Source organism: Ornithorhynchus anatinus, chromosome X2 (genome assembly GCF_004115215.2).
Source record: "Ornithorhynchus anatinus isolate Pmale09 chromosome X2, mOrnAna1.pri.v4, whole genome shotgun sequence".
Taxonomy (NCBI): domain Eukaryota; kingdom Metazoa; phylum Chordata; class Mammalia; order Monotremata; family Ornithorhynchidae; genus Ornithorhynchus; species Ornithorhynchus anatinus.
In genome coordinates, this window is record NC_041750.1 from 3,725,206 (window position 1) to 3,735,605 (window position 10,400).

The window sequence follows — 10,400 nt, forward strand, 5'->3', positions numbered from 1 at the left end:
CCGAGGGAGAAGGGGCGGCTTTGGGAGACCTCTCTCCCTTCCCATCCCTCCGGCAGGTCCCCCCCCGGAAGGAGGAGGGGGGACTGATCCCAACACAAACGGCCCCGACACAAACAGTGGCTTCCAAAGAAACGAAGATGGTAATAAATAAGTGTAAAAAGAGATAACAACACACCCTTTAAGCCAAGAAAAAAAAAGAAACCAAGTGGGGGGGGCAGTTAGGGAGGGTGGGGGGCAATCACAACCAGACTCCGGGAGCAGTGGGGCAACTGGGGAAGGAGTGTGTGTGTATGTGGGGGGTGGGAGGGAAGCCGGGTCGGACCTCCGGACTTGGGGAGAGGGAGCTGGGGGGGAACGACTGGTTTTGTGCTGTGGCCATAAGGGGAGAAGCTGACGGTGGGCTTCAGAGCGGAAGTAGCAGCTGCCGCTTGCTTGTTGTTGCTCCTCCTCCTCTTCCTCCTCCTCCTCCCCGCCCTCCGCTCTTTGGTTTCCCTAACGGGCCAGCGGGGTCTGCTTCAGGGAGATGAGCACTGAGCGCATGCGGGAGACGTCCTTGCTCTGCTTGCTGCTCTTGGGGTTGAAGTCGCACAGCTGGGCCACCTTCTCCCACTCGCTGCCGGGCGCCTCCTCCTTGGACTCCTTCAGGAAGGCCTCTTCCGACGCCCTGAGGGGAGGCGGGGGGGGGGAAGTCACCGCCGGGCTGGACCTCCGCCCACCCCGACCCCCGTCGGCCCGCTCTGCCCGCACCCTGGCGCTTCCCTGCCCGGGCCCGCCATCCCGGGCTTCTGGCCCGGCCCGCCCGGTGTCATTCGCCCGGCTCGGGTTTGGGGACCCAGGCAACGGTAATAATAATGATGACGACGACGGTCTTTGTTAAGTGCTTACTGCATGGCAAGCACTGTTCTAAGCCCTGGGGGAGGTACGAACTTCTGTGGCCCTGGTGGGCCCCGGTTCGAATCCCAGTTCTGTCCCCGGCTTGCTGTGTGACTCCGGGCAAGTCGCTTATTCTCTCTGAAGCGCCTTTCGTCCCCTAAGTGAGGATGAGAGACCCACAGTCTCTCCCTCTTAGACCGGGAACCCTGGATGGGACGGGCACGGTACCCACCCCGCTTCCATTCTATCCCGGTGCTCAGAACAAAGTGCTTTTTTAAAAAATTATTTTATGGTATTTCTTAAATGCTTATTACGTGCCAGGCACCGTTCTAAACCCTGGGGTGGATACAAGTTAATTTGGACACAGTCCTTGTCCCAGCTGAGGCTCACAGTCTTAACCCCTCATTTTTCAGATGCGGTAACTGAGGCCAGGGAGTGGAGTCACTTGCCCGAGGTCACCCAGAAGACAAGTGGCAAAGCGGGGATTAGAACCCAGGTCCTTCTGGCTCCCAGGGCAGGGTGCAAACCGCTAGACCACCCTGCTTCCCGGCTTTTAATATATGCCGGAATGAAACTCCTGGTCCGGGGTAGGGGATCTCTAGTCTGGACCCAGCAGCGTCCCATTTAGGTTCCCGGGGCCGACCCCAGCCCCGGGGAATGTCCCTTGGGACGACTGTCCTTGGGCGGGTCACTTCACTTCTCCGTGACCCAGTTAATATTATCATCAGCACTTAATACTATCATTAATGACCTCCTCTCCCGGACTCTTCCTTGCCCACTCAGTCGGCAGGGGGTGCCCCCTTCCCACCAGGACCCCCGAAACCACCCCAACCGGTCCACCCCCGCCGGACCCCAACCCTGAGCCCCTCCCAGCCGGGACCCCGACCCCACGACGGGTCGGGGGAGACGGCCGGGGTCGGGGGGCACGGCAGACACGTACACGTAGCCTATGACATCGGCATCTGGCTGCTGGTAGAATGCCTTGTCAGCGATCCTTTGGGGGTGAGGGAAGGGGGATGCGGGGGCAGGATGTCGGGGTGCAGGGAGCGAGAGGCGGAAAGGCGGAGCGTTAAAGAGAAAGAGAAGAAAGAGCGTTAGTGGTCTCTGAGCGGACAGAAGTTAAAAGGCACGGCAGCGGAGACTTAGAAAGCACTGACAAAGTTCCCGGGCGAAAGGAGCCGGGTGTTAGTTAGACCAGAGGGCCAACCGGGACCGGACCCTCCCTCTAAGACCCCGCCAGGGTGAGGGGGGGGACGGGCGCCCCTGGGATCCCACCCTGACAGGGACACCGGATGGGTCGGAGGCACCGCCGGGGGTGGCGCGGGCCGGCGGCAGCCGGATCGGACGAGACTCTCCGGTGGGTGCCGGAGACCCCCGAGATGGCGGTTTCCCAAAGGACCCGTCCCCCGGGCCTCGGTCTCCCCAGTGGAGGCAGAAAGGTCTACCGGGCGGGGCCGTGGGCAGGGACCCGGGCCTGGCCCGCGACTTCGGTCGCTGCGCGCCGTCGGCCGCTCTGGGCCTCGGTCACCCCGCCTCTTCGACGAGCGGCGCACTCCGCTCCCCGGTCTCCTCCTCAGCGGGGAGGCCGGTGAGAAGAAGGAGCGGCGTGGGGTGGGGGGAGATGGTGTTAAGTGCTGCGGGAGGGGCTGGGAGACCCCACCCCCCCCGCCCGCCCCCCGAAGGCCTCCTTGGCTCCACGCACCTGTTGTTGACCTTGTTCTTTTCCATTTGCTCGTTCTGCCGCACATTCCACTCCTCCAGGTCCTTTTGGGCCTTTTCCCGCCACTCCTGCTCGGTCACCTTGGAGGCGGCATCTAAAGGTTCGTGGCGGGGGCGGGAGAAGACACGGATTTCTAGTTAAAAAGCCGGTCCACTCCCCCGGCCCCTCTCCCACCCCCTCCGCCGCTCTCGCCCGGGGCCACCAGGGCTCTCGGGGAGGGTCCCGAGGGTCCCAGCCAAGGAGGACTTGCAGACCGTCCCCGCCCGGACCACCACGGGCCGCCGGGGTCCTGCTCCCCCTTACCCAGCTCCTGCAGTCGCTTCTTCTGCTCCTCTCTCCACTTGCGGATGCTTTCGGGCTCCTGGGTCAACCGGTCGGCTCGAGCGATGGCGGCGTAGCCATCCGAGGGACCGTTCGCTTCCTGAGAAAGGCAAGGGCATCTCGCACTCAGCCCCTTCCTCCTCAGCTCCTTTTTTTTTTTAATGCTATCTGTGAAGCGCTTCCTATGTGCCAGGCACCGTTCTAAGCGCTGGGGTGGACACGGGATCACCAGGTTGGACACACGTGGGGCTCACAATCTTCATCCCCATTTTCCAGAGGAGGTCACAGGCATAGAGAAGCGAAATGACTTCCCCAAGGTCACACAGCAGGAGGGCCAACACCATGAGCTCATTGCGGGCGGGGAACGTGTCCACTGTTACTTCGTATTCTGCCAAGCACTTAGTCCAGTGCTCTGCACACAGGAAGCACTCAATAAGTTAAGAATGGGAGCCCCATATGGGACCTGGACTGTGCCCAACTTGATTATCTTGATCGCCCCAGTGCTTTGTACAGTGTCTGGCATCTAGGAAGCGCTTAACAAAGACTTTTTTTTTTTTAATTAAAAAAAGGCTCCCTGCCCGATCACCGAGGCGGAGGCCTGGGAAGGGAGGAGCGGTCACGTGACCGTCGGATCGCCCATCGCGACCTTTACCCCCCCACCGCCCCCGCCCCCACCGCGAGGATGCTGGGAACCCCTCGAAGGGCAGCAGGCGGGGGAGGTTTTCTATGGAAACCGGGTCGGGCCCCTCCTCCGTGGACTTCTGGCATCCCCTCCCGTCCGCCCGTCCGCCCAATCCCCAAGGACCGGTGGACCCGAGGGCGGCTCGGGACGTCCAAATCCAGCCAGCCGGCTTGCCAGCCCTCAGATTTTCCGGCACAAGAAGCCCATTCAGGGCTCTATCCTCTCACACCCGCGCACGGACGAACAAAGGCCCGGGACGCTCCGCCCCTGCTGCGGAATAAACCGGATAACATCCGGCCCCACCCTTGGGACGTGGGCAGGAAGAGCAGGGTGGTCTAGTGGTTAGAGCAGGGCCCCGGGGGGCGGGATCAGCCCCGCCACTTGTCTGCTGGGCGACCTTGGGGGGCAAGTCGTATTTGTTGAGGCGCTTACTCCATGCAAAGCCCTGTTCTAAGCGCTTGGGAGAGTACAATATAACCATAAACAGATACATTCCCTACCCACAACGACCTCAGCAAGCCTTCTTGGGAGAAGAAGATAACGCCATGAAGCCGGCATTTCTTTCTTTTTTTAATAATATTTGTTCAGCACTTACTATGCGCCAGGCACTGTTCTGAGCGCTGGGTTACATACAATCTAATCAGCTAGGACACGGTCCCCGTCCCACATGGGACTCACGGTTTTAATCCCCATTTTACAGATGAGGTCGCTGAGGCCCAGGGGAGTGAAGTGATTCGCCCCAAGTCGCACAGCTGACAAGTGGCAGAGCCGGGGTTAGAATAATAATAATAAGAATGTTGGTATTTGTTAAGCACTTACTATGGGCAGAGCACTGTTCTAAGCGCTGGGGTATACAGGGTAATCAGGTTGTCCCTCATGAGGCTCACAGTCTTCAACCCCATTTTACAGATGAGGTAACTGAGGCACAGAGAAGTTAAGTGACTCGCCCACAGTCACACAGCTGATAAGTGGCAGAGCCGGGATTCGAACCCATGACCTCAGACTCCCAAGCCCGGGTTCTTTCCACTGAGCCGCGCTGCTTCTCTCAGCCCACAGAGACGCCGCCGAGATGGGAGGAAAGTGGCTCACCTGAAATACGTCTCCATTGACAGTGGTTCCCAGGTCCTCGAAGGCGGCTAGAAAGAGAGAGAAAAGAGGAGTTATTGCTCTCGGCCACCAAGACCCTGGCATCGGTGTCTGACAAACACCCCAGCGGTCATCAGTCAGTCAGATCCTATTTACTGAGTGCTTACCATGCGCACAGCACTGTACTAAGCACTGGGGAGAGTACACTCGAACCAAAAACAGACACATTCCCTGCCCACAGCGAGCTTACAGTCTGGAGGGGGAGACGGACATGAATAGAAATAAATGACGGATATGGACATAAGTGCCGTGGGGCTGGGAGCGAGTCAGGGGGACGCAGAAGGGAGTGGGAGAAGAGGAAAGGAGGGCGTAGTCAGGGAAAGCCTCCCGGAGGAGATGGGCCTTGGATAAGGCTTTGAAGGAGGGGAGAGTCACTGTACTTTTGACAGAGCTTAAAAGAGAATAAATAAATTGATTTATCCCCGCGCTTTACACGCCCCAGTGAAATCTGCCTCCAGGTCTTCCCCGATGAATCCCCGATTAATTTCTAATAGAATGTACGCTCCTTGAGGGTAAGAACTGCCCTCACACTGGGACAGGAAGCAGCATGGCCCAGTGTGAAGAGCGGAGGCCCGGGAGCCAAGGGACCTGGGTTCTAATCCCAGCTCAGTCACCTGCCTGCTGTGGGCCTAAGGCAAGTCACTCCTTTGCTCTGGGCCTCAGTTTCCTCATCTGGAAAATGGGGATTTGATACCTGAGCTCCCTCCCGCCTCAGTCTGCGAGTCCTGTGTGGGCCAGAGGCTGTGTCCGGCCTGATCATCCTGTCTCTTCCCCAGTGCTTGGCACATAGTGAGTGCTGAAAGACTCCATTATCTCCTGAGTGCTTAGTACCACGCTCTGCATATAATAAATACCACTGATTGAGCATTTAAATATCAACAATACGATTACCACTAGCAGTTCAGCTGCAACTTCCAGTGGAAACCTGGTAGCCTCTCAGGCGAGCAAATGTAACAATAATAATAATGATTACGATGGTATCTGTTAAGCATTTACTATGAGCCAGGCATTCTCCTAAGCTAATCGGGTTGGACACAGTCCCTGTCCCACATGGGGCTCAGAGTCTTAATCCCCATTTTACAGATGAGAGAACTGAGGGCCAGTGAAGTGACTGGCCCAAGGTCACCGGGCAGACGAGTGGCGGAGCCGGCAGTAGAACCCAGGTCCTTCTGACATTGTATTCTCCCAAGGGGTTAGTACAGTGCTCTGTACACAGAATAAACGCTCAATAAATATGACTGACTGACTTCCAGGCCTGTGCTCTACCCAACAGGCCATGCCGCTTCCCATATTTATTATTATTATTATTACTAGTGGTTCAGCTGCAACTTCTGGCGGAAACGTGGCGGCCTTTCAGCGGAGCGAAACTCCGGGCAGACAGGCGACAGCCAGATGCGGCCCGAAGGGAGCTTCCAAAGAGAAGCTCGGACCATCCAGGGGTCGTCCCAGATGTTCCCGCCTCCGCTCGGCTCCGTCTGCCTCCAGATGTCTCCTTCCCAACTTCCCAAGTCCTCAGATCGCACTTCGCCGGGGAGTTGGAACCAACCTCACTTGGAAAATGGGGATGAAGACAGTCACCCCCACGTCAGACCCGAACTGTGTCCAACCTGACCAGCTCCGATCTACGCCAGCGCTTAGTAAGGGGCCGGCCTCATAGTAGGCGCTTAACAAATACCATAAAAAAACCCAAAAACACACACCACCTCCACCCCGCCCCAGGGTGGACTCAGACCCAGTCCTCTAAGCTATTTGAGGGCCCGACTCCACCCTGCCTGACCATCTGCTCATCCATCAATACTCTAATTCCCCCTAATAATAATTATTAAGTGCTCACTAAGTGCCAAGGACCGTACTAAGGGCAGGGGTAGATACAAGAACATCAGGACGGATACAGTCCCTGTCCCACCTGGGGCTCCCGGGCTGAGTAGGAGGGAGCAGGATTTAACCCCCAGTTTACAGATGACGAAACTGAAGCCCAGAGAAGCCACGTGACTTGTCCAAGGTCACCGAGCAGGCAAGCGGCCCTGTCGGGTTTAGAATCCAGGCCCGGCCTCTTTCCTCTAGGTTAGTCCTGCATCAGCTCCCTCCTCTGTGAGCCCCACGGGGGACGTGATTATCTTTCATCTACCCCAGGGCTCGGCACAGTGCTTGGCAGACGGTAAGCACTTCAACACCATCATTATGGACCTGATTATCTTCTGTCTACTGCAATGGCGCTTAGCACAGTGGTTGGCATACAGTAAGCACTTAAATACAATTACGGACCGCTTATCTTGCCTCTAATTCCAACACTTAGTAGTCAATTGTATTTACTGAGCACTTGCTGTGTGCAGAGCACTGTACTAAGCACTTGGGAGAGTATAATATAACAATAAACACACACATTCCCTGCCACATCGACCTTAGAGGGGGAGTGCTTGGCACATAGTGTATAACAAATACCACAGTTATGGACCTGCTTATACTCCAGAGCTGCCTGGCATATAGTACGTGCTTAACAAATACCATAATTATTCTTATTATTACTATCACCAGCTATTTAGGAGGAAATGGGAGAGTGGCAGGGGGTACGTGGTGGGGTGGAGTGAAGAGAACTGTGACAGTTACCTAGGATGAGTGGGTAAAAGCCACCAAGCCCCCTCCCCACACCCCCCAGACAAGAACTGGAAAAGGTGGATAAAATTATCTGCCCTCCCTGTCTCTTCCAATGCAGGGGGGACGGGGTCGGCCCTGATTATCTGGAGCCACCCAGCACTTGGCTTAGAGCTCCGGCATTGAATAACACTCCTAACAACCACCGTGGTATTTGCTAAACGCCTGGATGCGAGTTAATTCCGTTGGACTGTAATAATTTTGGTATTTGTTAAGCGCTTACTATGTGCTGAGCACTGTTCTAAGCGCTACTCTCCCAAGCGCTCAGTACCGCACGGAGTAAGGGCTCAATAAATACCACTGATTGATTAATCAGGTCGGGCCTGTCCCACATGGGGCTTGCCATTAATGGGGGAGGGAGGGCAGGTATTTAGACCTTACTTTACAGCGGAGGAAATTAAAGGACAAGAGAAGTCAGGTGGCTTGCCCAAGAACACCTGGCAGGCCAGTGATGGACCAAAAAAGCAGTGTGGCCTCCTGGAGAGAATCCAGAAGGACCTTGGTTCTAATCCGAGCTCCGCCACGCGTCTGCTTTATGACCTTGGGTTAGTCACTTCACTGGGCCTCAGTTACCTCGTCTGTAAAACGGGGATTAAGACCGTGAGCCCCATGTGTGTCCAAACTGATGAGCTTGTCTCTCCCCCAACATGTAGCACAGCGTCTGGCATTCGGCAAGCGCTTGACGAATACCACGATCATTATTATTGCTGTTACGATCCAAACCCGGATCCCCTGATTCCCAAGCCATTAAGCTGGCTGTGGGCGGGGAATGTGTCTGCTTATCCCTATATTGTATTTACTCTCCCAAGTGCTTAGTACAGTGCTCTGCACACGGAAAGCGCTCCATAAATCTGATTGATGAGGCTGGCGTGGGCCTCGTTCCCTCATCATTATCCTCTCGTCCCTTTCCGGGGTTGCCAAAGAATGCCAGGTCTGAAGCGGGAAGGGGAGTTTCTGCTTTCTCATGGTGAAATGTCTCCACACAGAATCTGTCCCGGGCCCGCCCGCCCTCTGCCCCCTGCCCTCTGCCCCTGGATGGCATGGGCTCGCAGCCCGAGCCCTGTGGGCAGATGGGCAGAGTTGGGGGCTGGAGTGAGACTGGGGGGAGGGCAGAGTGGGGTAGGCCTTGGGGGGCAAGACAGGGTGGGGTTGGGGGCAAAGCTGGTGATGGGGCAGTGGGCAAGGCTGGGGGTTGACCCTGGGGGGCAGGACCAAGAGTAGAGTGGGGGGGAAAAGCTGGGGGGGGGGAGGAGTGGGGGTATGGCTTGGGGGGCAGGACTAGGAGTAGATCTTGGGGGGTAGGACTGAGGGTAGAGTGGGGAGGTAAAGTGGGGACAGATCTTGGGGGGCAGGACTGAGGGTAGAGTGGGGAGGTAAAGTGGGGGCAGATCCTGGGGGGCAGGACTGAGGGTGGAGTGGGAAAGTGGGGGTAGATCTTGGGGGGCAGGACTGAGGGTAGAGTGGGGAGGAAAAGTGGGGGTGGATTTTGGGGGGCAGGACTGAGGGTAGAGTGGGGTCCACGCTGGGGGGCAGAGTGGGGGTGGGACGGTGGGGCAAGGCTGAGAGTAAAATGGGGATAGAGCTTGGGGGGCAGGATTGAGGGTAGAGTGGGGGGCAAGGCCGGGGGGTAAAGCGGGGGTGGATCTTGGGGGACAGGACTGAGGGTAGAGGAGGCAAGCTAAGGAGTAGAGTGGGGGTGCCGGGGGGTAGAATGGGGGGCAGGATTGAGGGCAGAGTGGGAGGCAAGGCTGGGGGGTAAAGTAAAGTGGGGGTAGATCTTGGGGGGCAGGACTGAGGATAGGGTGAGGGGGGCGAGAGGAGAGGGGTGGAGCGGGCCCCAGGGGTCCTTCCTCACCGGCGGGGGTGTCGGGGGTCTGCGGGCCCGCGGCGGGGGCGCCTTCGGCCGGCCCGAAGCCCTCGTCGTTCTCGATGCCGGCGATGGCGCTCTCCTGCTGCGCCAGGAAGGCGGCGGCCGGGTCCTCCTCGGGGGCCTCCGCCGCCCCGCTCTCCGACGACGAGAAGAAGCCGAAGTCATCAGCCATTTTCGCCTCCCCGCCGCCACCTCCGGGGGACCCCGGCGCGGCAGCTGCACCGGTTGCACCGGTTGCACGGGTTGCAGAGCTGCAGGACCTGCTGCTGCTGCTGCACGAGCGACTGCAGGAGCGGCTGCGGGAGGAGCCGGTGACGTCACCCGCCGCACCGCCCGCCGCCGCCGCCAGGGGGCGTCCTCCGCACTGCCCGCCGCCGCCGCCAGGGGGCGGCAGCGGGACGAGCGCCTCGCCGCGTGGCCGGCCTCTTTTTTTTTTTTTTTTTGGCATTTCCCAATCAACCTGTTGGTATTTATTGATCATCATGTTGGTATCTGTGAAGCGCTTACTACGTACAGAGCGCTCTTCTAAGCGCCGGGGGAGATACAGGGGTCATCGGGTTGTCCCGCGTGAGGCTCCCGGGCTTCATCCCCATTTGACAGATGGGGGAACTGAGGCCCAGAGAAGTAATCATGTTGGTCTCTGTGAAGCGCTTACTACGTGCAGAGCGCTGTTCTAAGCGCTGGGGGAGATACAGGTCATCAGGTTGCCCACATAGGGCTCACAGTCTTCATCCCCATTTGACAGATGAGGGAACCGAGGCCCAGAGAAGTAATCATGTTGGTCTCTGTGAAGCGCTTACTATGTGCACAGCGCTGTTCTAAGCGCTGGGGGAGATACAGGTCATCAGGTTGTCCCACATAGGGCTCACAGTCTTCATCCCCATTTGACAGATGAGGGAAATGAGGCCCAGAGAAGTGAAGTGACTCGCCCACGGTCACCCAGCTGACAAGTGGCAGAGCGGGGACTCGAACCCATGACCTCTGACTCCCAAGCCCGGGCTCTTTCCACTGAGTCACGCTCTGTGCCGAGCACTGTTCTAAGCTGTGTGGGGAGGAGGGGTACAAGGTCATCAGGTTGTCCCAGGTGGGGCTCATAGTCTTCATCCCCATTTTCCAGATGAGGTCACTGAGGCCCC

General features: G+C 57.9%; 1 protein-coding gene across 2 annotated transcripts; it reads right to left on the reverse strand.

Moving 5' to 3' along the window:
• Positions 1-138: 138 nt before the first annotated feature.
• Positions 139-9,561, reverse strand: CLTB (clathrin light chain B). Of its 2 annotated transcripts, XM_029052372.2 has the most exons (6): positions 9,250-9,561; positions 4,686-4,732; positions 2,897-3,014; positions 2,576-2,687; positions 1,814-1,867; positions 139-664 (listed from the first exon to the last, which is right to left on the reverse strand). In XM_029052372.2, the coding sequence occupies exons 1-6, from the start codon at positions 9,434-9,436 to the stop codon at positions 493-495; spliced, it is 690 nt and encodes a 229-aa protein (XP_028908205.1). In that variant the 5' UTR covers positions 9,437-9,561; the 3' UTR covers positions 139-492. The 2 variants fall into 2 exon arrangements, with proteins under 2 accessions (XP_028908205.1, XP_028908206.1); XM_029052373.2 differs by lacking the exon at positions 1,814-1,867 and having other exon boundaries at positions 9,250-9,560.
• Positions 9,562-10,400: the final 839 nt, after the last annotated feature.

Bases quoted from the DNA above. Each gene is read 5' to 3' on its own strand.
- CLTB (XM_029052372.2), bottom strand. From the start codon at position 9,436: ATGGCTGATGACTTCGGCTTCTTCTCGTCGTCGGAGAGCGGGGCGGCG. The intron at 3,015-4,685 runs GTGAGCCACTTT...TGCCTTTCTCAG, and splicing joins TCAATGGAGACGTATTTCAG to GAAGCGAACGGTCCCTCGGA. The intron at 665-1,813 runs GTACGTGTCTGC...GCCTCCCCTCAG, and splicing joins GCCGATGTCATAGGCTACGT to GGCGTCGGAAGAGGCCTTCC.